At 43.4% G+C, this 27673-nt stretch overlaps 1 protein-coding gene across 2 annotated transcripts in view; it reads left to right on the top strand.

The window, feature by feature from the left end:
* The window catches only part of msh2 (mutS homolog 2 (E. coli)), a 70351-nt gene that overhangs the window by 9451 nt on the left and 33227 nt on the right, over positions 1 to 27673 (top strand). Inside the window, exons 4-8 of one of the 2 annotated variants that reach the window (XM_078229658.1) lie at positions 1931 to 2077; positions 4712 to 4861; positions 7648 to 7781; positions 20720 to 20919; positions 25229 to 25338. In XM_078229658.1, the coding sequence (XP_078085784.1) occupies positions 1931 to 2077; positions 4712 to 4861; positions 7648 to 7781; positions 20720 to 20919; positions 25229 to 25338 (741 nt within the window). Of the gene's footprint in view, positions 1 to 1930; positions 2078 to 4711; positions 4862 to 7343; positions 7430 to 7647; positions 7782 to 20719; positions 20920 to 25228; positions 25339 to 27673 lie in introns of those variants that run through there. The other variant, XM_078229659.1, reaches the window with a different exon arrangement.

The following is a 27673-nucleotide window of genomic DNA, read 5'->3' as shown; positions in this document are numbered from 1 at the left end:
CTCGGCCTTTTGGCTAAGATGCAAATGAGCTCAAGTCTTGGAGGAGGAACCTCCCCCTTATCCAATCAGTTTGGCTCATGTAGATCAGGCCCAGGACAGGGTGGTTTGGTCGCTCGCCCTGTCTTGTCAGCCTGGATCTGAAATGTCTCAACTTGTTGAGACTCTGAATTGGATTTGATTTGATTGAATTGGAAAAGTATTAAAAAAAACACCTTTCCTGATCAATAAAGGTCAGCGATGAGCCAGATCGTGGTAACTTCCTCTTGCCAAAGGCAGACATAGATGCTGAAATACATCATAGCGTCCAATGTGCCAGCTCAGCCTTCGGCCAACTGAGGAAAATAGTATTTAAGGACCAGGATCTCAAATCTGAGACTAAGGTTATGGTTTACCAGAGACTAGCATATGCTTATGAGGCTTAGTCAACCTATAACAGGCACTTCAAAGCATTGGAGAAGTACCATCAGTGGTGCCTTCGCAAGATCCACCAAATCTAGTCTCAAGAAATGCCCAGCAGTGTTCTCTTCCAGGTCAATATGCCCAGGATTGAGGTGTTAATCACTCAAAACCAGCTGTGGTGGACAGGACATGTTGTTCTTATGCCTGACACCTGAGACAACTGCTCTACCTGAGCTTGCTTATGGCAAGACACTCCAAGATGGACAGCAGAAACAGTGTAGGGGATATCTTTAAAGCATTCCTGAGGTGATCAAACATACCGGTTAACTCATGGGGAGATGCTGACTTGTGAACAAATAAAATGGGGAAGGCTCATTCGGGAAGACACCAAACGTGTTGAGAGTCATCGTTGGGAACATGCAACTGCGAAGTCAAGGCATTGAGGGAGTGCACAAAACTCCACACAACATATCCACCCAACCCTTCCAGCACTACCCGCCCAACATGTTGCAGGGTGTGCAGATCGCTGGACTCATCAGCCACCTCTGAACCCATCAAACTAGAGTGGAAGCAAATCAGCCTGGATTCTAAGGGACTTCCCAAAAGTTAAAGTGGGACAAGTTGGCCAAGTGGAGGGGCAGATTTGCCCTGAAATTTAAACTGAGTCTTATTGAGCCTGCCCTCCAAGTTTAATCCTGCCCAGTCAAAGATGAGATTTCATAAGTAGACATGTTTGAAAGGAGCGGTGTTGTCTTGGAATGGAAAATCATTTATTAGAGAAAGAAAAGACTTACATTTATATCATGCCTTTCAAATGGCCTGCAGAGATTTAACTTTTAATAGGCTGGAGGATTTTCAATCAAGCAAACTTGATTTTTGGCCAAAGTTGTTTTTAACTATGCTGGGATTTCCTGTGGCCAAGCTGGCCTGAAACTTATCAAAGGACGCAACGTGTTGAATGTAACAGCTTGTTTCCAAACAGGTTCGTGCAATATGACGTTGGGCTCACTGAAGTTAAGGTATTTTTAAGTGTAGTCGCTGTTGTAATGGAAACATTGCAGCCAGTTTACACACAGCAAGCTCCCTCAAACAGCAATGTAGTAATGAACAGAAAATCTATTTCTTGAGTTAGGGATAATCGTTGGCGAGGACACCAGGGATGATTCCCCTGCTTTCCTTTGTAATAGTGCCATGGAATTGTTTAAGGCCCCCCTAAGGGCAGATGGGACTTCAGTTTAACATTTCATTTGCACGCATTACACTTGATTGTCAGTTCTTTGTGCTCAAGTCTTGGAGTGGGACTTTAGCCCTTAATATTCTGACTGAGGCAAGACACCTTCCAACTGAGCCATCGCTGACATGTTTTTAGCCTAGTTAAATTGCATTGCCAACTATATATAAACAGCTGAGCCTGGGTGTGGGGCGTGGTGGTGGCTGACAAGCTCCAATAACAACCATACAATGATAAGCATTCAGTTAACTTTGAAATACCCAACTAGATTGTGCCATTTTGTGTTTATATATAATACAGGTTGTACAACGAGGAGGCATTTTGATAACGGATAGAAAGAAAAGTGAGTTTACAAATAAAGACATTGTACAGGATCTGAACCGTCTGCTAAAAGCAAAAAAAGGGGAACAGGTGTCCAGTGCTGCTTTGCCAGAGATGGAAAAACAGGTGAGTAAAGTGACCTTGTGGATTGTTCTACAAAATGAGGTTATTGTGTTCTATAAGAAATAAAACACTGTGGATGCTGGAAACCTGAAATAAAAAGAGAATATGTTGGGAACAGTAGGTTTTGTGGCATTTTTGAAGATTTGACTTGATTTATTACTATCCATACAAATCATACCATACGTAGCTCACAAAGAGTCGCCACACTCCAGTGGCATCTTGAAACATGGAGATGGTCGATCCACAGTGAGATCAGTAACACATCCCCATTATCTCTCCTCTCCCTGGGTTGTGGGGACTGGCTGCAAGTATTTTAGGATCTTGAGAGAAACAGTTAATGTTTCATTCAGTCCTGAGTATTTCCAGCATTTCCTGTTTTTATTTCAGTTATATTTTATGTACCTTAACCCTTTGTTTTATAGGTAAACAGAACATTTTCATTTTCACTCCTTTAAAATATTCAGACTTCAAAATAAAGTCATTTTCAACTCTGTTCTCTCACCACGGATGCTGCCAGACTTGATGAGTGTTTATAGTTTGTTCTGTGTTTATTTATTTTAGCGGGGAGGCAATGGTCTCATGGTATTATCGTTAGACTATTAATCCAGCTCATGTCCTGGAGACCCCGGTTCGAATTCTGCCACGCCAGACGGTGGAATATGAATTCAATAAAAAAAAATCTGGAATTGAGTCTACTGATGACCATGAAACCATTGTCAATTGTTGGGGGAAAAAAACCCATCTGGTTCACTGATGTCCTTTAGGAAAGGATATCTGCCATCCTTTCCTGGTCTGGCCTACCCGTGACTCCAGAGCAACAGCAATGTGGTTAACTCTCAATTGCCCAAGGGCATCTAGGGATGGCAATAAATGCTGGCCAGCCAGCAACGTCCAGGCCCCATGAATGAATAATATTTCAAATTTTCAGCATCTGCAGCATTTTGGTTTTGTTTAATTATTGGTTTCATTTTTCTGTTCATCGCAAGAAGCAGCAGTACTGGGAAATGGAACACTTAGCAAGTAGATAAAACTCTTGCCAATTATTCTCTGTGCTGTCCCTATTTCATGCAAAATCTGTGGCTATCCTAAAAAGTGCTCTCGTGAAGTGTGGCAATGTATTACTGACTTTCCTCGCCTTTCTGGAGGGGAATTCAATTCATACTAATATGGGTAGGAGTAGCCCTTTATGAATCGTGCAGGTGAATGGACATCTAACCATCTTGTGCCATTTTTGTTGATACTGCATTCACGCTAACATTTACAGTTCCTGAAGGTTTGTGTGTTGAGAGTGCAATTCCTATGAAATATTTATTTGGTGTTGTAAACTCTGAAATATTCGGTGTTTACTTGCTCCCATGACCTATTCCTCCATCAACTGGAAATGCTCTCTGGCGCCTGGAATGTCACCTTGCAATTTGGCCTCCATTCGACATTTTTAAACTAAGCTGAGGTGGGTTGTTGGACAATAGTTAAATATTCTGACTGGTGTACCAAATAGATATCAAATTTGATTCTGCGTTTGTAATTAAGAGCCGAATTGACTGCCTTGGGAACACTCAGTAATCTTAATACCTGAGGACAATATTAACAATGCTCTAGTGTACGGTTAATCATGGAGTAACCAGCTTGATTCACTGATTGAAACGTTTGAGGTAGAATCTACCACTGGAGGGTTGGATTTATCCCACTTAATTTCAAGAAACCACTGCAAGCGAGTGCTCCAGCTTTAAGACCACGCTGGCTTAAGTTGGTGACAGGAGGTTACCATTTTGGTGCTGATAAACTAAGGTGTTAGTTGATCAAACTCTGTTCTTGGTGCTCCTTGAGCCTTGGCTCTGCCAAGTTTCACCAAGATGGGGTAGATACGAACAGAGAAGACTCTTATCAGGAAAACTGAAACTCGAGCTGTGTACCTCGGGGACTGGAGTGATAATGGTGTCTTTGTGTCAGACAACTGGCTGGCCAACAAAAAGTAAACAATTGATTTAACAGTAAGATTAATTTTGTTACAATCTGGACACACAAGAGTAAGATTGTGAAATAGGGTGCAATTAGTGTTCCTCCACGCTGCATGATCGTGCACTTTTTAATCACAGACAGCGAAAGAAAATAGAGGGTCATTTTAAAAAATTTTTTACTCCATCCTTAAAGTTACAAAGCCTCAGAGTGGACCAGGCAAACCCAAATCCATCCCTTGCTTGCTCCAAAATTCAAATTCCAATTGAATCCAATTAAAGGTTCCCACAAGAGAGACAAACAAGATCTAAGCTGCCAGGATAAGCCATTGCACCCCATCTTGGGCTTAATCTGACACTTATGGTGAAACTTTCCTATCTTGCCCGTCAGGGAAATCATAGTGGGCAGGACATGGATCTTGCAAAGCTTGACCTCGAGTGGGATTTTCCAGCCTTGGGGCTATCGGGGCTGGAAAATCCCACCCTTGATCTTAGTCAAAAGGCTGAGAGGATACATTGACTACAACCAACGTGTTACTGCACAGTTGCAAATTCTAGACTCCTGCAAGGACCATTCTGGTATGTTGTTGATAAGTGCTTCATTTTTATTGTGGTTACTGCACCTTTACATACAGTAATCGGAACCACATGGCTAATGCAAATATTCTTTCAATTTCAAAAGGTTGCCATGTCTTCTGTTTCTGCCGTGATCAAATATTTGGAGCTCCTGTCTGACAAAACAAACTTTGGCCAATTTGAGCTGATGACTTTTGACCTGAGCCAGTACATGAGGTTGGACAATGCAGCAGTCAGTGCGCTCAATCTTTTTCAGGTGAGAGGGCTGGGTTTGACTCTTTGTACCTGTCAGGCTGAAGACAACTGTTCTCACTGAAAGGGAGCGAAGGAAGCTTCCAGCACAATAAGCTACAGCTGCTATGGAGTGTGTTACACTGCTTTTAAGAGCTCAATAGTTCAGACCATATTATGTGATAGTTGTTCATATTTCCAGTGGTTTAGCAACGGGGAACTTTAACATTAGGGTAACAATTATGAATTAGTGTACAACACTTTGCACAATATATTAGAAGTTATTCATCAGGATAGAAAATCCCAGTTAGTGTAGATACTATATAAGCATTACAGAAACAATCGCCAGTATAATGCACTGGATAATTGTGCAGAAGATTCTTTGCGGAGTTCTGTAAATACAGTTGGACTAACTGTTAATTGGGAAAGGAGGATAGTTCTTGGCACACAATTCAATAAAGTAATTATATACACTAAAGTTTCATGTTAAATTACCACTTTCCTACATAATGCTTCAGACTGAAACACAGCTGGTATTCTTTGTTATGAGGAAGAGATAAATTTCCTGTTCTATTCCTCAAGATATATTCTCGCCTTCCCCTTGTATCTCCCTTAGTGCACTTCCTGTGCCTACGACATGGTCTAATGCCAGGACCATTAAATCCTCAAAGTTGGCATTGTGCACTCCCACAGACAGGTTTTTCTGCAGCAAGTTAATTCCGGAGACTTAGTTTTGATATGTTGGGTCTTTAAAGTTTCGTGATTTTTGTTGTTGCAAAACCTAGATAAATGACCCTAATGCAAGATGAGAGAGAAGAGAAAAGGCTATGTATTTTAATATTAACAAACAGAAAATTTAACAATGTACTTGTTGTCTAATGGAAAAAGAGCCTGTGCCAACAATTAATGCAGTAAGAAGTCTCACAACACCAGGTTAAAGTCCAACAGGTTTATTTGGTAGCACAAGCTTTCGGAGTGCTGCCCCTTCATCAGGTGAGTGGGAGCTATGTTCACAAACAGGACATATAAAGACACAAACTCAATTTACAAGATAATGGTTGGAATGTGAGTCTTTACAGGTAATCAAGTCTTAAAGGTACAGACAATGTGAGTGGAGCGAGGGTTAAGCACAGGTTAAAGAGGTGTGTATTGTCTCCAGCCAGGACAATTAGTGAGATTTTGTAAGCCCAGGCAAGTCGTGAGGGTTACAGATAGTGTGACATGAACCCAAGATCTCGGTTGAGGCCGTCCTCGTGTGCGGAACATGGCTATCAGTTTCTGCTCAGCGATTCTGCATTGTCGTGTGTCGTGAAGGCCACCTTGGAGAACACTTACCCGAAGATCAGAGGCTGAATGCCCGTGACTGCTGAAGTGTTCCCCAACAGAAAGAGAACAGTCTTGCCTGGTTATTGTCAAGTGGTGTTCATTCATCCGTTGTCGTAGCGTCTGTATGGTCTCTCCAATGTACCATGCCTCGGGACATCCTTTCCTGCAGCGTATCAGGTAGACAACGTTGGCCGAGTTGCAAGAGTATGTACCGTGTACCTGGTGGATGATGATCTCACGTGAGATGCTGGCATCCGTGTCGATGATCCGGCACGTCTTGCAGAGGTTGCTGTGGTAGGGTTGCGTGGTGTTGTAGTCACTGTTCTCCTGAAGGCTGGGTAGTTTGCTGCGGACACTGGTCTGTTTGTTGCTAGTTGTACCCAGCCTTCAGGAAAACAGTGACCACGACACCACACCGCCCTGCCACTGCAACCTCTGCAAGACATGCCGGATCATCGACACGGATGCCATCATCTCACATGAGAACACCATCCACCAGGTACACGGTACGTACTCTTGCAACTCGGCCAACGTTGTCTACCTGATGCGCTGCAGGAAAGGATGTCCCGAGGCATGGTACATTGGGGAGACCATACAGACGCTACGACAACAGATGAATGAGCACCGCTCGACAATCACCAGGCAGGAGTGTTCTCTTCCAGTTGGGGAACACTTCAGCAGTCATGGGCATTCAGCCTCTAATCTTCGGGTAAGCGTTCTCCAAGGTGGCCTTCACGACACACGACAATGCAGAATCGCTGAGCAGAAACTGATAGCCATGTTCCACACACGAGGACGGCCTCAACCGGGATCTTGGGTTCGTGGGTTCATGTCACACTATCTGTAACCCTCACGACTTGCCTGGGCTTACAAAATCTCACTAACTGTCCTGGCTGGAGACAATACACATCTCTTTAACCTGCGCTTCACCCTCTCTCCATTCACGTTGTCTGTACCTTTAAGACTTGATTACCTGTAAAGACTCGCATTCCAACCATTACCTTGTAAATTGAGTTTGTGTCGATATATGCCCTGTTTGTGAACACAACTCCCACTCACCCGATGAAGGGGCAGTGCTTCGAAAGCTTGTGGCTTTTGCTACCAAATAAACCTGTTGGACTTTAACCTGGTGTTGTGAGACTTCTTACTGTGCTTACCCCAGTCCAACGCCGGCATCTCCACATCAGTTAATGATACACAATGTTTGCGGTTATTTTAAGTTCTGGAAGTTTCGGGAAGAAAAAGTACACGGAAGACAAATAATTAGGTATTTCTCGTGTTTTATCATCATGTTTCTGACTCAAATCATCAGTAAATATTTGGCAATATTTCATTATTTTGACTGTGATCAGGATATTTGAATGGATCTCTAAGAAAGGTAGTGTTGTACTGTTCCTGTTATGAATAGAATATTGTGGTGAGGAACTGCCACAAAACATTTGCGAGGGTGAAGGATCTGACCCTGTAATATTGTTTTTGTCACAGGGCTCATCAGAAGATGCCAACAATACACAGTCATTGGCTGGTTTACTGAACAAATGTAAAACTCCTCAGGGACAGCGGCTCGTCAACCAGTGGATCAAACAACCACTGATGGACAAAAATAGGATTGAGGAGAGGTAAGCCGTTTTATTTTTTAAAAGTATCCAGTTATATAACTAGCAACTCTCCTATGGTGCCTTGCCAAAAATGGGCATTCTTTGCCACAGCCCAGAGGTGAAGTCATTAGTGCATTCAACGGAGGTGTAAATGGTTGGGCATCTTACCCAAGCTTGGTCCTCTCTTGGCTGTCAACATTCATGACTGTTTAGTAAGCAGGTTACTGACCAAGGACGAGAAGCAAGATATTATATTAACTTTTTCCTTCAGTTTACACGTTGAGTCAATTGCATTGATCCAACACTGACCACAATGGATAATGGAAGGTGCCTCCTTCTACCCGAGCCCACTCTCCAGTAGATCAAAACACAGCAAGTCACTAACATCACTTGTGACAACACCATTTGTCAAATGGTAGGCTTTGAACTACCATGGCAAGAGTGGTCCTTCCTAAATCGTTTCAGGACAGGGCCCCGCTGCAGCCAACCTTCACTGCTGGGGCCTCAGCAAAAGAAACAAACAGTGCTGCACATTACCGAGGAATGTCCATCTGTAGACTAAGAGACAGACTAATCACCATAAACTCAGCAAATGTGGAGGCTATTGCTTTGCTTTGGGGATTTGTCTTTGCTTAATAAATAAGGAGCCTCCTCCAAACCAGTTCTTGTACCAAACTACTCAAGAGCCTGTAGAACCATCATGCTGACTGCCACAGAAACAAGCCTTGCTATGATTTTGGCTTTTAAAATATCTGCCATCATCATCATAGCCACAGGAGCTAACCTCTACTAACTCATGCCTGTGTCTGCCCAGTCTTTGTGGTTTGGTTCACTCATGCTTTCATTATCTCTAGACATGACTATTCCAATGCATACCTGACTGGTGAATCACATTCTACCCTCTAAACTTGACATCATCCAAAACTCTAGTGCTACTTGTGCCAGGTTCTGTTCACCTGTCACTCCTGTGCTCACAATGGCTCCCATTCAAGCAACATATTTTAGATACTGAAAAGAGAGAATCTGGTGAACTGGTGTGACGACAATAATCTCTTACCGACTTCAGGAAACGTAGTGGAGGACATGCCCCTGTCTACATCAACGGGGATCAAGTGGAAATGGTCAAATTTCTAGTTGTCCAGATCACCACCAACCTGCCCTGGTCCCCACTCTGACGTTATAGTTAAGGAAGCCCACCAATGCTTCTCCTTTCTCAGGAGACTAAGGAAATTTGGCATGTCTGCCACAACTCACCAACTTTCACAGATGCACCATAGAGAGCATTCTTTCTGATTGTATCACATCTTGATATGGCTCCTGCTGTGTCCAAGACTGGGGTCGTGAACGAAACCCAGTCCATCACGCAAGCCAGCCCCTCGTCCATTGACTCCATCTGCACCTCCCACTGCCTTGAAAAATCAGCTAGCATAATCAAGGACACTACACATCCCGGACATACTCTCTTCCACCTTCTTTCGTTGGGAAAAAGATACAAAAGTCTGAGATCATGTACCGACTGACTCAAGAACAGCTTCTTCCCTGCTGCCATCAGACCTTTGAGTGGACCTACCTTATATTAAGTTGATCTTTCTCTACACCCTAGCTATGACTGTAACCTACATTCTGCACCCTCTCCTTCTCTACAGGCTTTGTCTGTATAGCGCACAAGAAACAATACTTCTCACTGTATACTAATTCATGTGACAATAATAAATCAAATTAAAATCCTTGTTTTCAAATCTGTCTGTGGCCTCGCCCCTCCCAATCTCTGTAACTTCCTTCAACCCCACAATCCTCTGAGATATCTGTGCTTCTCTAATTCTGGTTTCTTGTTTGTTCCCAATTTGAATTGTTGCACTGTTGGTGGCCATGCCTTCAGCTACCTGGGCCCTAGAATATTGGAGTACTTTCCGTCGCTCGACCTCACTTTCCTCCTTTAAGTCACTCCTTAAAATTCACCTCTTTGGCCAAGCTTTTGGTCATCTGACTTGATAATCTCCTTATGTGGCTTTGTCATATTTGTTTTGTAATGCTCCTGCGAGGAGCCTTGGGCCATTTTATTACAGTAAATATAAGTTGGTGTTGTAGTTCTATGAAGGGATGTACATTTAACCATCATGACCCTCTGGGGGAATGTGATCTACCTTATTTTGTATGACTTATAATAATGGTTAGGAGCTGCAGATTGAAAAATCATCTAGCTTTATAATAATAAGAGAGCAAGCAAAAAATTATCAGTGTTCCCAGTGTGGGCCCTGAATCCAAGATTATCACAGTGTTAACCATTATAATCGCAATGTAAATAGCTTTCGGGCAGTTGTCAATAAAATCCCAAAGGCAGTGTTGGGGAATGATTGAGCAGCACAGGTTATTCCAATTTTGGGCAGTTTTGTATTAACAGTGTTTAATGATGCAGAGTTAAATGAAGCTGAGTAATGTAACATTGTACCATCTCCCTCTTTGTTAACTTCTAACCAACATTCGAGCTGACAGTTCAAATCGAGCATAGTTTAGGCTAGTTAGACCTTTGTGATGGTAGTTAATCCTCTGTTATCAAAGAGTTCGCTACAAGAGGATGTATTTGAGCTGGATGGGCAGGTGGTGCCAATGATGTTTTCTTTTACAAGCATAACGTGTTCAAATTGAATATTAGAGATAATAAAGAAATGGGAGTAAGTGGTTGTTCCCTGAATTTTGCTTTTTACTGAATTTTAATACAAACAATCGAGTGAAGGGGCAATATCTATGAGGATAACAAGATGGTGTTAAATAGTATATTTAGCGAAACAAGAAATGAGATGTTGTTTAGAGGATGGCTGACTGTGTTTACAGATACAACCTTGAACTGCTGCATGCTTTTAAACCAATCTTGTAATCTTTGACCTGAAATCAACCAAATCAAAATCTTCCATTTACAACTGACACTAGAAGCCTTAAAGGAACATAGTTTAATTTAGCACAATAATACATTGTGGATTATATAAAACAAGCATATAATCCAACTTGAGCAAAACCAAGGATGGCCACTAGTTATGTAATTAAGGGCGGCACGGTGGCACAGTAGCTAGCACTGCTGCCTCACAGCACTAGGGACCTGGGTTCGATTCCAGCCTTGGGTGACTGTGTGGAGTTTGCTTGTTCTCCCCATGTTTACGTGGGTTTCCTTCGGGTGCTCCGGTTTCCTCCCACACTCCAAAGATGTGCCAGTTAGGTTGATTGGCCACGGTAAATTGCCCCTTAGTGTCCCAAGAAATACATAGGTTAGGGGGATTAGTGGGTTAAATTTGTGTCTTTATAGATGAGCAACAACAGGTTGCATTTATTTAGTGCCTTTGTGATAAGTTACCCGCAGACCCACAGCCCTTAAAACATGTTTACATTGTAAGGAATTTGATACACTCTTCTGGTTGAGTTGAGTAGCAGCTACCAAGAAGTTCACCTTGGCCAGAATTACCTATTTCCATTGTTCCAAATTCACACTGAGCCTACCCTGCCACTTCTGTACATTTGTGCCACAACTCATTTCCAACAACCACCCCCAGCCCATACAAAACACTACATGAGGGTTTATTTTAGGCTAAGTTTAATTGTTTTGCACGTGCATTTTAGACATACATAAATGTGGGCTGAGGTGTGTGTGTGCCCTGTTTGTTTCATGTCTGCTGTATCTTTTGTACTCACCTTTGTTTCCCTACTATCTTCCCTCAAGCCAGTTTGGAGGGCTCCTATTACTGTCTGAGCTGGGATCATTAATGTAGCGCAGACTGGGATTTTTTTTTTACTCCATGTTGCTCAGCCACTACTTGCTTCAACCTCTGCTCTAGATCATGTGGCCTTTGCTTTTTTGTGCGTCTGTTTCTCAATACTCTTGCTCTACCAAAGAGGAAGGAGTAACAATTATTTAAACACTTCAAAAGGAAACAAATGAACAGTCACGTAGATGATTCTGAACAGTAGCAGTCTTGTTTCTCCAGGTTGAGAGGCTGTAAATGGTTATTAGTGTGCGATCAGCAGAAACCATGCTGACTTTGTCTTTGTGTTTTGAGTAGAAAGCACCTCTGGGTTTTTTTCATCAACAGTGATGCAAAAGTTTCTGCAATCATTCTTTTACAAGGAACGTTGCCGTAGGGGTGTATGAGTGTATCTTAAATAGGCACTCCCATTCTGACTAGTTCAAGCAGGTTTCAGGTTCTGCAATTTCCGCAGAGAATGGGCGGGCAGTTTCGGTGAATTGGGATAGCTGCTGTGACGGGATAACAATTAGTCAGTGAGCTAATGTGTTTCAGCAAATACTGTTTAAAATTTCCCTTGATGCAATCTTCTCCAAATATCTTCTCTTGCGTTCAGCTAGAAATTCCCGACAGTGTTTGTTGATATTTCGAAAACAACCTGAGGCTTTGAAGGAAGTATACAGTGTCCTTTAGAAAACCAATAACTGCAAAGCTTGGGTTGCTTCTCTTTAAATTATGGCTTTGCCCTGACTGCAGTAAGGAAACAAACTTTAGCTGTTAGGTGCTGGGACTTGAGTTTGACCAACCACTTACATTGACCATTATTACACATTCTAAAGCACTTCACAGAAGCATAATGGGACAAAATGAGCAGAAAAGGGTAGTCTTCAGAATATGTGACTAAAAGCTTGTTCAAGAAATATCTTAAAGGTGGAGAGAAGGGTTTGAAGAGGGAATTCCCAGAGTTTTAAGGCCAAGACAGTTGAAATCATGGCTGCCAATGGTAGGGCAAAGGAATGGGAGATGTGCACAAGAGGCCAGAATTGGAAGAATGTGGTGAACTGGGGACTGGTTGACTGGAGGATGCTGAAGGTAGGGAAGGACAAGGCCATGGTGAGATTTGATGTTGAGGATAAGAATTTTAAAACTGAGGCCCTGCCAGACTGGGATCCAGTGTAGGTCAATGAGCAAAGGGATGATGGGTGAATGGGGCACAGGCAGCAGGGTTTTGGATGAGCTCAAGTTTGTGGAAAATTGGGGACTGATCAGGAGTGTGGTTGAATAATTAAGTCTGTCAGTAACAGAATGAGGGTTTGAACAGCAGATGGATAGAGGTGAAGCTGGGTAATATTATGGAGATGGAAGTAGGTTGTTTTTAGTGATAGAATATGGGGTTGAAAGCTGAGTCAAATAGAACGTCAGTGTTTTGAACAGCTTTGCAGTGGCCAGAGAGAGGGAGACGGGAATGAAGTTTGTGGCAAAGATTGGAGAGAATGACATCTGTCATCTTGATATTTAATTGGAGGATATCTTGACCCATCCAGGACTGGATGGCGGATAAGGAGTCTGACAACATAGGGTATTGGAGGGATCAGAATGGGGATAAATGCCTCGAGAACCACGAAATGTGAACCTACTTGAGAGGAGTATTTGTTGTCCCAGAGTAATGGAACGAAGCTTGTTTGAACAAAATAATGAATTTGATTTTATGTTGTATTGGTTTGGGGATGTGTCCTTTCCTCACTGACAATGGGAATTTTAAATTGGGAGAACAAGATAGTATCTGAGAATATTACACAACTATGTTAAAGGAAATAAATGTCACCTTTATTGATTTATATGTGAAAAATGTCCCTTTATGCTACAACCTGACATTAATTTAAATTACAGTTAGCTCTGTGGAAGCTTTTGTCAATAAGCCTAATTCCTATAGGAGCATTTGCCACAGTTGAGCCAACTATAACTGCTGCTGGCTTCTCCGCCATTTGAGTGTGTTCATAAGTTAGTTGTAATATTTAATAGAGAAAAAGATTGCAGACTTTGAAACATTGTGGGGAAAAAAAAATTAAATTCCTGAAATGTGCAAGTCTTTCAGCCTCCTATGACAATCTGTTAATATTTTAGTGGTCTGACAGAAGATCTCATTGAAACCTTATAATGAAGAAGGAGGTCATTAGGCCCATCGAGCCGGCAACAATCCCACCTAGGCCCGATCCCCATAACCCCATGCATTTATCCTGCTACTCACCCTGACACTAGGGCAATTTAGCTTATCCGCACATCTTTGGAGTAGACTTCAATAACCCGCACATCTACACCAGGAATAATCATCTCTCTGGTTTTTAGTGACTGACAGGGCAGCTCTATATTTCCAATATTTTCTCCTCTTGTTAGCCTAACAGTGAACAATACTATCTTTTGATATTGATGCTCTTAGTTGGGCTAAAACCTGGTCCACTTACCCCATCAATCACATTTTTCTGTTTTGTGTTGCCTTTTTCAAGGAATGAAATATACCTGTAAGAGGCAGCTTGATCAAAAACCTTTAAGATCCTGAGGGGTTTTGACAGGGTGGATGCGTTTCCACATGCTGGCGAATCTAGAACTAGGGGTCACTGTTTTAAAAATAAGGGGTCATTTATCAAAGAGAGGAGGAAGATTTTCTCTTGAGGGTCGTGAGTCTCCACAACTCTATTCCTTAAAGGGCAGTGGAAACAATATTTTTAAGGCAGAGTGAGAGAGATTTTTGATTAACTCCCGTTCCTTGGTTGTACGTTGTAGCGTTAGGCTTGAGGATCATTTTGGTACTTGCACATTCTGGAAATACAGGAACAAAAGTAAGCCATTCAGCCCCTCAAATCTGTTCTTCCATTAAGTTAAATCATGACTGATGTATATCTCAGCTTTATCTACGTGATTTGGGTACATAACACTTAATGTCCTTAATTTTACACTTAAATTAATATTTTCAGTTGTTCTACTCTGAACATCATAAGGAATCTTATGCTTAATGTAATGCAAAGCTGTGTGTGATGCTCTTGATTCATCATCATCAACCTGCTTCAGCCTTCCCCATCACCATTACCAGTGAAATGCCTGTAACCACCATACCACACTCAGCTAAGGTGCTTAAAATACTCTATCCAGACACAAGCCTGGAAGATCAGAACTACAAATATTCTCTTGGGTGAACAAGTACAGAAAACGCCCTTTCCTTGATAATCTGAGATTGATGTACAGTTATTTTGTGCATGTTAATTCCTGTGTTTTAAAAAAAACATTGATTTCTCTTCTTGCCTTGTCTATCTTTCTAAAGGTCACTGATGTCTAAAGATATTTGCTGTTGCATTATTCTAAGATTTGCCTTCACCAACCTTGAAGGGCAGAAGTGAATTTTTATATCTCGATGTGCCATTCTGATTTCTGTCAGTAACTTTACATTGACCAGGGATTCTGTGCTTCCACCTTTCATGCAGGAAGGCCAGGAACCGCACTGACTTTAAGTAGAAACTAAAGTCGAGTTATCAGACCTGGATTTTTACTTTGCGGCACAGGCATTGCAGCTTTCCTTGTGTATTGCTAGTTTGTGGTTAAACAGTAACTTCTTTTGGACTGCCGTGCCCTTCAGAGCTGCCACTGCTCCTCAATTTCAGGACCTGGTCACGTAGTGCACTCTCTGCACTGATCATGTGGTCCAGTTGTCAACTTGGGCATGCTCAATCGGAAATTGTATTCTGTTTGTTTTATAAATACTGATCAGAAGTATCCCAGGCATCCATTCTGCATAGGCCTGACCCTCTGCATTGCAGCTATTCCAACCTATTCCCATGCTCCATGTTTTGTGACATCAAACTCTCATTACTGCCCTCCCAAAAGCTCCATGAGAAAATGCCATTTTGTTTTGTACCAAGGTGCTGTTTATTTTGTATGGATTTACTGTTTTGAGATTCACTCTGCCTGGACCTGTTTTAACTCGTCATTGTGAGGGCCTGCTTGTGTTGGAGCAGTTCCAGTCAGCTTTATTTTTCTCCTGTAGCTTCAAGGCTATAATTCATATTTTGTGAAGGTTTTCTTCGTGCACCTGGCTTTTGCATTTTAGGAGGTTGTTTGGATATTCTGTGTTTGAGGAGGGCAGTATTGTGTGATGGTGATGGGGGATGGGGGTACGGTAGGGGTGAGGTGGTAGGTGGTAGTGATGCCCAATGAACCTCCAAAAAGGGGCCCTAGGATTTGATTCCTCCCATTCCTTGGGGAGGTTGAGAAACATTCATGTGAACTTGGATATGCCCAACTGGTGTTTCATCGACATGCTTATTGAATGGACTTGCACTTAGTCACAGGGAAGGGAGATCACTTATCAGAATCCAAATAGGTTTTAGGCAAATCCTTGTGGATTTCTGGACCTCTGTTGTGAAAATGGATGAAGGAACATAACCAGAATATGAGAGGGTGGGCGTCTTGTCCATAGCCCCTCTGGGAGTCACTCATATCAGGGAATGGAGCAGATGCTGTTTGTGTACACAATGATTTTATATTTTCTCTCTCGATTTCTCTCCCTCCCCCTCTTTCAATCTCCCCCCCCCCCCTTCATATTTTTATTATCTTATGACATTTACTAATAAAGGCAGGAGATATTTTCTTGGGTGTTGATGTGCATCGGAGCCGTTCTGATGTACTGATGGTTAACTTGGGGAACGCTTTTTGCAAACAATAAACACAATGATGTCAGTTCAAGTAAAGAAGCTTTTGCCTGCTGTCCTGGACTCACTTCACGCGCGGGCGCAAGCAGGCGCACACGCACGCACACACACACAGGCTCGCACGCACGCGCACACACTGGCACGCATGCATACTGGCACGCACGCGCGCTCGCACTGCAGGCACGCGTGCGCACACTGGCACGCACACAAGCACACTGGCTCGCACGCACACTGACACATGCACGCGCACGCATGCACGCGCACACACGCACACGCATGCATGCACACCGACACGGACACACGCCCACAGGCGTGGACACATGCACGCAGGCGTGGATACGCACACACGCACAGACATGCACCCGGCCATGCACACGCACGCACAGACGCGCGCACACACACAGACATGCACACACACACCGACGCGCACACACAGACTCGCACGCACAGACACATGCACACAGACACGCGCGCACGCATACACACACGCACACACATGCAAGCACGCATGCACACGCACACAGGTGCGTGCACAGACGTGTGCCCACAGGCATGCGCGCACAGGCACACACCTCAGCTGTGACACCCAAACACCAAGAAAACACCTGTAAAATTAAATGCTTGGTGGTGTGCTGAAGCTTGATTGAATGGTAATGTTGAAGCTGTTGGAGCCTCCCACTTAGTGCATAACCTGATGAGTGTCGCATTGCAGACATTACAAACATGTATCCTTTTTATGACCTTTTTGCCATTGTATTACTTTGCTGTAAATACCCATTCATGGAGTTGGCCCTTGTAGAGACCCGTTTGCCTACTACCATTTTACTTGAAAAATATCCTTTGTGTTTTATTTTTGGTATTGGTGGGATGGGGGCTGGGAAGTCAGGCAGTTTTCAATAGTTCCAAAGATGGGTGGAATCCAAGCCAACCTCTACCTCAAGAAAAATGACCAATGGTGACTTGTGTTTGCAGGACTTCAATTTTAATGATAAGGGTGCATGCAGCCAATTTGTAAAGTTATATGTAAGCAAATCTCTTTTTGCCAAAGAAAGCAATTCGTAACCAGAAACCGCCACATATAGTACATGTGAACAAAGAACAATACAGCACAGGAACAGGCCCTCCAAGCCCGTGCCGCTCCCTGGTCCAAACTGAACTGTGCTGAACCATGCCAACCTATTCCCAGTTATGCACTCTCTCGCTCTCTTAGCAACTGACCCCCCCCCCCATGTAAACAGGAGTGTCTGAACTTTAATATTCAATGAAGCTGCCTTGTTCAAATGCATCCTTTGTCATTTAATGTGTATTTCTATGGAGTTGCTCTTGCTCATCCATCTTGCATATTGTACTGCCTAACTTTCTTACGCTCACATTGCTTTTCTTTTTGTGACCTGTGCTACATCAAGTTTAAATTTATAGTTCAGTACTATTGGAGTCAGTAAGATGGATGCGTGCATTTGGCTGTACAAGTCTCGCCATTACATTGCTGGAACCGATATATATTTATCATCACCTTTCCTCACACCTCACTCCTCGTGGCATCCATTTTTCCTCAAGACCATATAGAGCATCTACAGCCATTTTTCTTCAGTAAATTCAGTTTATTGTCATTGGCTGATGTCTCGATTCTTTCAAAATGGAGGATGGTAAAATTTGAAAACTAAGAGTCTGTTGCCCTCTGCTGGTCATTGCTGAGTTCGTGTTTAAATTCCAACAACTGCTTAAAGGAACTGTTGTCCAGGCAAACACCCAAGTTCATCCAGAAAAAGCAAAGCTCTTGAGGCGTAGAAGGTCAGAGAGCAATCCAATACTTGGACGAAGCTATGGAAAATCTTTTGTAGAAAATATCGAGGAGAAATATTGGCACAGTTGCTGCAGAGGTTTCTGAACGTTGCAAGTCAGGGAGGCCTGAACATTTTTGCAGACGATTAGCTTTTCAAATTAACTTTTTCACCCTGCTGGGTCACAGAAGCTGCTGGTGCCCACATTATATGAATGACTTCAGTATAGGTTGTGCAAGGATATCAGCAAAATGCATGATGTCTAAATGGCATAATTTTGGAGTTCATTATAAACATCCTCTCCAGAAATGAGTGTCCTGCAGGCTTTTGCTTCATTTCCCAATCAATTACACCTTTGTAAGTGTGCAGATTGTCAGGGTGCCACTGTACAAGATGATAAATACCTTTTTAATAGGGGAGAGAGGCAGAAGTTTTGTAAAAGAAAATGCTGGAAAAATTCAGGTCTGGCAGCATCTGTAGAGAGAGAAAAACAGTACACGTTTCCATATGATTCTTCACAGCTAAAGCGAGGGAGAAATGTAATGGATTTTATATCGCTTAAGATGGGGTAGAACAAAATAGGTCAGAGCTAAGTGAGATTTGACAATGATGTCATAGACACAAGACAAATGTTAAAGATTAGGTGCTGATATAATGGCATAAAAGTAAGATATGTATTAGTAGCAGATACAAGTGAAAGCAAAATGTAACAAATGACAAATGGCCCTGAGGGGTGGTGGGGGCATTGAGTCAGATAATTGGATTTTAAAATGGGTTCAGGACGGAGAAGAGAGAGAGTTCATGGTCTGAAGTTGTTGAATTCAGTGTTAAGTCCAGAAGGCTGTAAAGTGCCTAAATGAAAGATGAGGTGCTGTTCCTTCAGGCTTGCATTGGGGCTTCACTGGAACGTTGCAGCAGGCCAAGGACAGGCATGTGGGCATGAGAGCAAGATGGTGAATTGAAACAGCAAGCGATGGAAGGTGGGGTCATGCTTGTGAACTGAGTGAAAGTGTTCCACAAAGCAGTCTGTGTCTAGTCTCCCCAATGTAGAGGGGGAAACCCTTGGTTCAGGAAAGAGGAAGAGACGTCAGAAACGCCATTTTGGAAGGTAGCATCATCGTTGGAACAGATGCAATGGAGGGGGCGAAATTGGGAGAATGGGATGGAGTCCCTACAGGACATGGGCTGGGAAGAGCTGTGCTCGAGGTAGCTGTGGGAATCGGTGGGTTTGTAATGACTATTGGCCGTCAGCCTATCACCAAAAATTGAGGCAGAGAGGTCAAGGAAGGGAATTGTCGGAGATGGACCATATAAAGGCAAAAAAGGGTTGGAAATTAGAAGCAAAATAGATTAAACTGTTCCAGGTCCACTCGAACATGAAGCAGCACTGATATAGTATCTATATAACAGGAAAAAAAGTCCTGGGAGGGGGCCGGAGTAGGACTGGAACAAGGAATATTCCTCCTACCCCACAAAAAGACAGGTATAACTGGGACCCATGTAGGTACACACAGCCACACCTTATATTTGCAGGAAGTGAGACAAGCTAAAGGAGAAATTGTTGAGTGAAAGGACAACATTTTTTGTGGGGTTTTCATGGATTTTGTCTGTTATATACTATCATGGCCACAGGGTGGCAGAGTAATACTCAGGATTCTGATGTATTTTCAAGTTTAAAGGCAACAGAATGTAGAAATTTTCCAAACTGAGAATGCAACATGTTAGAAATGTTAAAGAAGTAGGTTTCTTCATAACCTACAAATTATAGTTATTTCCGATGTGATGTGGTTCCCTTCATTATTATGATGGTGATTATGCTGCAAAAGAACATGATTGGCTGAGAATGCTTTGGGTCTTAGATTGTGAAAAGTGCTGAACAGATGCAAGTTCTGTCCTGTGAACAGGAATTTTATTTGTAGGCCTGGCATTTCTGCATTGGTTGCCAACTTCCAGAAGTAAGAAGGGAAGAGAGAGCTGTATCAGTTTCACCCCTTCCTCGCACTTTCTTTATTTAAAGTTTGAAGTTTATTTATTTAAAGTTTATTTATTTATTAGTCACAAGTGGGCTTACACTGTAATGAAGTTACTGTGAAAATCCCCCAGTCTCCACACTCCGGCGCCTGTTCGGGTACACTGAGGGAGAATTTAGCATGGCCAATGCACCTAACCTGCACACCTTGGATTGTGGAAGGAAACCGGAGCACCCGGCGGAAACCCACGCAGACACGGGGAGAATGTGCAAACTCCACACGGACGCTGACCCAAGTCGGGAATCGAACCTGGGTCCCTGGGGCTGAGGCACTGTGCCACCTTAAATCCTCACTGATTTGCTAGGCCAGGGATCAAAACCACAAGCTGAGATAGTGCCCAGCCTACATGCTACCAGGCTCTTGCCAATGTTACTGTAGCCAAATAAATCAAACTGATTTTGAGGGATTGAAGTAATGGAACTGCATGACAGGAGCCAAGAAAGTCTTTCTGCTCTAAACGCAGCCTACTCTTCCAGATCTGGCTTTTGACTTCTTTCCACAGTGATGCAGTAAAAATAAGGGATTGGACGGACTGAGGCAGTGAAACTGCATGTTGACTCCCTCTGGTGACACACATTGTGTTATATACCACAGCCTAATGGACTCTGTTCTGAGTTTCTGATCAGATTGAGACATTTACATGTCAATAAGCAGTTTACAGTTCTACTGCATTAAAAAACAAATGTCTAATGAGTTCTTGTCAATTGTCTTGAAAAGACTTAACCTGGTGGAGGCCTTTGTGGATGACACTGAGCTAAGGCAGAATTTACAAGAGGATCTGCTTCGACGATTTCCTGACCTCAACCGCCTGGCAAAGAAGTTCCAGCGTCAGGCGGCAACCCTGCAGGATTGCTACCGGATTTACCAGGCTGTCAATCATCTCCCGAGTGTGGTGCAGGTGTTGGATAGATATGAAGGTAAGAAATAATACTTCAGGAAAATCGTGTTCGACATAGAACATAGAACATAGAAAGCCACAGCACAAACAGGCCCTTCGGCCCACAAGTTGCGCCGATCACATCCCCACCTCTAGGCCTATCTATAGCCCTCAATCCCATTAAATCCCATGTACTCATCCAGAAGTATCTTAAAAGACCCCAACGAGTTTGCCTCCACCACCACCGACGTCAGCCGATTCCACTCACCCACCACCCTCTGAGTGAAAAACTTACCCCTGACATCTCCTCTGTACCTACCCCCCAGCACCTTAAACCTGTGTCCTCTCGTAGCAACCATTTCAGCCCTTGGAAATAGCCTCTGAGAGTCTACCCTATCCAGACCTCTCAACATCTTGTAAACCTCTATCAGGTCACCTCTCATCCTTCGTCTCTCCAGGGAGAAGAGACCAAGCTCCCTCAACCTATCCTCATAAGGCATGCCCCCCAATCCAGGCAACATCCTTGTAAATCTCCTCTGCACCCTTTCAATGGCTTCAACATCTTTCCTGTAATGAGGTGACCAGAACTGCGCGCAGTACTCCAAGTGGGGTCTAACCAGGGTCCTATAAAGCTGCAGCATTATCTCCCGACTCCTAAACTCAATCCCTCGATTAATGAAGGCCAGTACGCCTTAGTGCTGCATCCTGGAGTTTTGGGAGCCCATGTGAAACATTTTCACTTTTGTAATCTGCAGCAAAGTTAAGTTTAAATTGGGCTATTACTTTTCAAATCCCCTGCAGATAACTCAGTCCCATTTGGCCGTCTTTGTTTACCAGTCATCCTGCCAGTTTTGCTTTTTACATAGTGAGAAACCCTATCATGTTTTGCATTTCCATTTTTTGTGAATTTTTCTTCGAGCACTTCTGTTTACATATTGCCACAGTCTTTTTAAAACAGAAAAATGGGCCAGATTTGAGATACAATCCCAAAACACTCGTAAAATCCTGGAACCTCTCACAATCACAGTTTGATTTATTTGGTTACAGATTAGCGATGGCAGCTTTGTTTTATTAATTGCAATGTTACTAATTTCACAGCCGAGTCATTGGGCCCGATTTTACCATTGCGTCGCGCCCATTTTTGGGTGCAAAAACGTGGTAAAATCGGGTGTGAGGCCATAACACGATCCGCGCCCGCATCCGCGCAGATGGCCACTTTACCGAGGCCCGGGAATGGCCGTGATCCGATTCGCGCCCGAAACGGGTGCAACGGTAATTTAAATGCATTTACATGCATTTAAATTGAATTAATGAACTGCCCGCCCAACTTTATCTGCATTTCCCCCTTTACCGCCGCGTTCGCCAATCCGGAATCGCGCCAAAATGGACCTGCTAAATAAAAGTCTGTTTCGGGCGCTCCAGCTGCTGAAGAGGTGAGTTCAGAGCTACCAATGGCTTCCTGACTCAGATTGGTGGTAGGGGGGAGGAGGGAGGCGAGTCAGATCACTCTCTGGTGAGGGGGTGGGGAGAAAGGAGGAGGCGGGTCAGATGTACCTCTGGGGGGGAGGGGAGGAGGAGGCGGAGGTGGGTCAGATGTACCTCTGGCGGGGAGGGGAGTGAGGCCAGATCATTCTCTGGGGGGAGGGTAGTGGAATGAGGCCAGATCGTTCTCTGGGGTGGGTGGGGAGGCCAGATCATTCTCTTGGGGGGGGGGGGGAAGATGTATCTCTGGGGGCGGTGGGGGCCCGATCGCTCACTGGTGGGGGGGCGGGGGGGGGGGTGTTCAGAGGGGGTCTGCTGCCACTCTGCACGCGATCGGTGGGGGGGCAGGGGGTCGCGATCGGTCTGGGTAGCGGGGGGGGCGTGGATAAGGGGGACAGTGATGTATGTGGGGGCCATCGCTCCTGCTTTTCGCTCCTGGGTCGCTTTCTCCACTTTCTGCGACCTGGGAGCGACCTGACATGGGCGCACTTTTTCAAATTTTTTTGTAACCGCGCATGCGCAGTTCAGAGCTCCGATCGTTTCGGCCACGCTAAGCCCCGCCCACAGCACAGTTCAGACCTGCGATTTTTTTTTTCCAGGCTAATTGCGTATGGGGGCGCCTGAAAGCAGATTTCCAAGTCGGATCTGAATTGTGCCCAGATTCAGCACTTGGAATGAAAATAGTGAAATCAGGCCCATTGTGTGAATTTGCTCCCCAGAAAGCAAAGTAAAACTTGCCGTGCCATGTGTCTCTAAGTAGAAGTTGACTTACTGAGTTACTAGTAGTTCAGGATGTTTAGATGCATCTGGAATCTTCCTTTGTTCTGCCCAATCCTTGCTACCATCTCCCATGCTATAATTCTTGAGGCCTTGGTGCGCTTGTTGTGAGGGGTATTTTTGCAATCTGGCTTCATGTGGATGAAGTGGACATTTTAAAAATCTATTTTATTTGGGATAGTTGCAGCCAACAGCCAGAGGATTTGAACCAAAATAACAAAGGAAAAGGGCTCTGTGCAGCGTATGTAACTACCAGTTCGGATTCCCTGCCAGTGTTGTGGCTGCTAGGGTATTGGTGATAGCACATTTGTTAGTTTGGTGCCCATTTTGACTGGTTAACAATCTATAAAGCTGAATGAAAAAGAATTTGCATTTATAGAACACGCCTCAAGACAATCTAAAAGGGCTTCATAAATGACAAACTCAGTGTTTACAGAGAGGATAGGGTAGGGAACAACTGGTAAGGCTAGGGATCCAGTTTTCATGCTGAATTTAATGCCATAATTACACAATTACAAATTGTCCCTCTGTTTCCAGGCTGGCAGCCAACAAAATTGGCACTGGGTGGGAAAGCTAGTGGTATGAATCTGCAACCATGGACCTTGGGGACGGGCTGGGGAGTTGGGTAGAATTAGAGAGAGGCCATCAAAGGAGATTGGGGGTTGAGGGGGAAGCTTGTCTGCACTTGCAGATGTAGGAAGAGGGACAGAGATGAGACCAAAATGTTTGTTAAGGGGGCCAGGGGTAGCAATCCTGCTCTGTCTGACCCACAAGATATTCTGTAAAAGGCACTTACCTTGAGCCAGCAGCTCCCACATCCTTTTCACTGCTGGATTTCCCAAGTCCTGACCTTATGTTAACCTACCTTCACTGGTGGGTTAGGGTGTGGGGGATGAGGGGGGACAGGGAGCAGATGGACATTTTGACTAATTAGTTACTTTTTGAAATGGATCACCCATGTTCTGAAGGCTAACGTGGCAGTCGATTGGGCACTGCAAACAGCAAAGTCCCACAAAAGAAAGTGAGGCAGTGCCTGATAATTTGTTTTGATGTGGTTGATAACTGAATAGATACTGAACAGGACACCCAGGCAACATTTTACTCTCGGGTAGTTCCATTGAAGTTTCTAACTTACTGCCTGTTCATGTAAGCCGAAAATAGGCCCTAAACTCTCATCAGATAATAATCATACATTGCAACTTGTGTGCTCAGTTCTACAGTGAAGTGTCAGCCTTGATTGTGTTAAAAAGCTGATTAGCAGAAGTATCGAACAGTTGGAAATGCAGCCAATACCCCACTTGCTAAGAATTATGGTAATTGGCCCATAATTTGCTGCAGCAGGGCATCTAACAGTGTCCATCTTTTAGTTAGACGCGTCCTTGCAAATTTAGGTTTGTAAGTTTATTTTGTGCGGCATGTTACTGAAACTGAACGGATACAGGGCAGCTAGCGAAAGTGACACAGGGGCAAGCAACTGTGTACCTCCTTACCAATCGCAGGATTGTGAATTTAACAGTACAAGGACCGAAATCCGAATAAGTGAACTAAATGTCAAATCGGGTATGGAAAGAGAAGTAGAAAAGGAAAGCAAAGTGGATTAGAAAAAAATTAAAAATTATACATTTTTAAAAGCCTCCCACACCAATTAAAACCTGAAGGAATATGACTCCACACTTGTTAATATTTAGTGCCAGTGAGCCTTATTAGCTCATTAAAAATCACTAAAGGGAAACAGACTGAACGGGCAAAGAATTAACTTTTGGTAGTGAGTTTAGTTGTATTTATCTAATGAATATAAGAGTTTTATGTCAATGCAATCATTTCAATTGATAACTAGAAAGCAGATTGGTGTTTTTGAGAAGCTAACTGAGGTGATGCATCTCGGAGAGCAATGTTTGCATTTTCTGGAAGTTGTGTTAGCATATGTGAGAGCACTATTGGCTCACTGTTATTTTAACAAGCCATTCCAGTCCATTTTGTTTTACCTTCAGTAAAATATTAGCATTTTAGTGCTGAATGCTTATTAAGTAACTCATTTATTCTGATTGCCACAGCTTGTCTAATGTAATCAACACGAATTGTTTTCACAGGAGTACACCAGATGTTATTGAAAGCTGTGTTTATCTCACCACTGACGGACCTCATCTCTGATTTCACTAAGTTTCAGGAATTGATTGAGACCACATTAGACCTGAATCAGGTAAAGTGGTCACTTTGGGAGAGTTGATTTGTGAGGTTATTTCAAGTTTGTGGGAATCAGGATCATCGAATCACAGTTGTTAGTGTCGAAGGAGGCCATTCAGCCCATTGTGTCTGTACCAGCTCTCCGAATGAGCAATTCACTTAGTGCCATTCTCCTGCCTTCTCCCCATAACCCTGACCATTCTTACTCTTCAAATAACAGTCTAATTCCTTTTTGAATGTCTCGATTGAACTTGCCTTGTTTACTCTGTGTATTCCAGACCTTAACTTTTTCATGCAGCGAATGTTTTTGTTCTCCTATTGCTTTCGCAAATTACTTTAAATCTGTGCCCTTTCATTCTCGATCCTTCCGCGAGTAGGAATATTTTCTTCCTTTCTACTCTGTCCAGACCCCTCATGATTTTGAATACTTCCCATCAAGTCACGTCTCAACCTTCCCTTCTCTGAGGAAAATAATCCTAACTTATCCAATCTGTCTCCATACCTGAAGTTCTTCATCACTGGAACCATTCTCATGAATCTTTTCTGAACTCTTACCAGTGCCTTCACACCCTTTCTAAAGTGTGGGGTCCAGAATGGGACACAATACTCCAGCTGATACCGAACCAGTATCCTACAAGTTCAACATAATCTCCTTGCTCTTGTACTCCATTCCCATATTTATAAAGCCTCGAGTAATGTATGCTTTATTAACTACTCTCTCAACCTGTCTTGCCACCTTCAATAGTTTATGCATATATATATTCAGTCCCTCTGTTCTTCCATCGCCTTTAAGAGTTGTACCTTTTATTTTACATTGTCTCTCCATGTTCTTCATATCAAAATGAATCACTTCACATTTCACTTTTTTTAAAAGAAAAGTTTATAAGTCACAAGTAAGGCTTATGTTAACACTGCAATGAAGTTACTGTGAAAATCCCCTAGTCGCCACACTCCAGCTCCTGTTCGGGTCAATGCACCTAGCCAGCACGTCTTTCGGACTGTGAGAGGAAACCGGAGCACCCAGAGGAAACCCATGCAGACACGGGGAAAACCATGCAAACTCCACACAGACAGTGACCCAAGCTGGGAATCGAACCTGGGCCCCTGGCGCTGTGAGGCAGCAGTGCCCCCCACCCCCCCCACTAGCCACTGCTGACAGTAAATAAGGAATTGGATTTATTTTGCAGCATTTCAGAATATACTACTGGCAATTTAATTTGCAGGGCCTGTTTAAATTTCTTATAAAATTATAGTTATCAGTTGTGGGAAGGGCTGTCATTTCTATTTTTCCATACGAGGTGAAATGAGGAAAGACTTTTTCATGCAGAAAGCGGTCAGGATCTGTAATGCGCTGCCTGAGAGTATGGTGGAGGTGGGTTCAATTAACGCTATTATCTGAAACATAAGAATGTGCAGGGCTATATGAAGAAGACAGGGGAGTGGCAGTAGGTGAATTGCTCCTTTGGAATGCTGGTGCAGAAGCAACAGGCTGAATGGCCTCCTGAGCTGTAGCCCCACTGTGATTCTGATATCCGGTAAATTTAAGAAATTCCTATTATCCAATTTGTATGCTGGGTATTGTGTTGGCAGCTATATCCAGGTGCCAGCAAAGAAGCTGTCCACAATGTATCAAAAGAGGCTCTAACTGCACCTAGTATCTAACTAGGAACTGCTTTTGAGTTAGTCTAACTCCTGAGGACTATTCCCAGGATAGTGTTAAGAACAAAAGGAGTGTCTTGGTCAGAGAGGAACTCCAAGTAGACTGATGGGCAGGTGGGGGTAGGTTGCTGCTGAATTCAATCCCATTTGTAATAGTGCTGTAGGATGAATGAAAGTCCTCTTTGGTCTTTCATGCGCAATATAGGGTCATATTTGAGAGCTGGGTGGGTGCATTTCAGGTGGAAGTGAGATAAAGGGAGTTTCATTAGTGACGGTGGGGCTACTCGGGAAAGATACATGTCAAGGGGTCCAAAAGTTAAAATGACTTGACCAGCTTTGTGATGGGTGATGCCTTCACTTGTTATGGAAATAAGTGTTTAGTAGTAGACCACAATAATACAGAAAAATGAAATAACTTTCAACTGAGTTGTAGCAATGAGTGATTTAATGTTTGCATGGGGTTACAGGGATAGGGTGGGTGGGCCTCAGTAAAATGCTGTTTTGGAGAGTTGGTGCAGACTCGATGGACCAAATGGCCACTTTCTGCATTGTAGGGATTCTATGGATTCTGCGTTCCTTACATAGCGGTGACTTAACTTCAAAAGCACTCCATTGACTATGAAGCACTTTGAGATCATTGAAGGCACCAAATAAGTGCAACCCTTTGTGTTATAGATAATTACTTCAGCCCC

The sequence above is a fragment of the Mustelus asterias genome, chromosome 15 (genome assembly GCF_964213995.1).
Source record: "Mustelus asterias chromosome 15, sMusAst1.hap1.1, whole genome shotgun sequence".
Classification (NCBI taxonomy): domain Eukaryota; kingdom Metazoa; phylum Chordata; class Chondrichthyes; order Carcharhiniformes; family Triakidae; genus Mustelus; species Mustelus asterias.
Note: the sequence above shows the minus strand (reverse complement) of the source record. Positions and strands in the feature narration are given on the sequence as shown.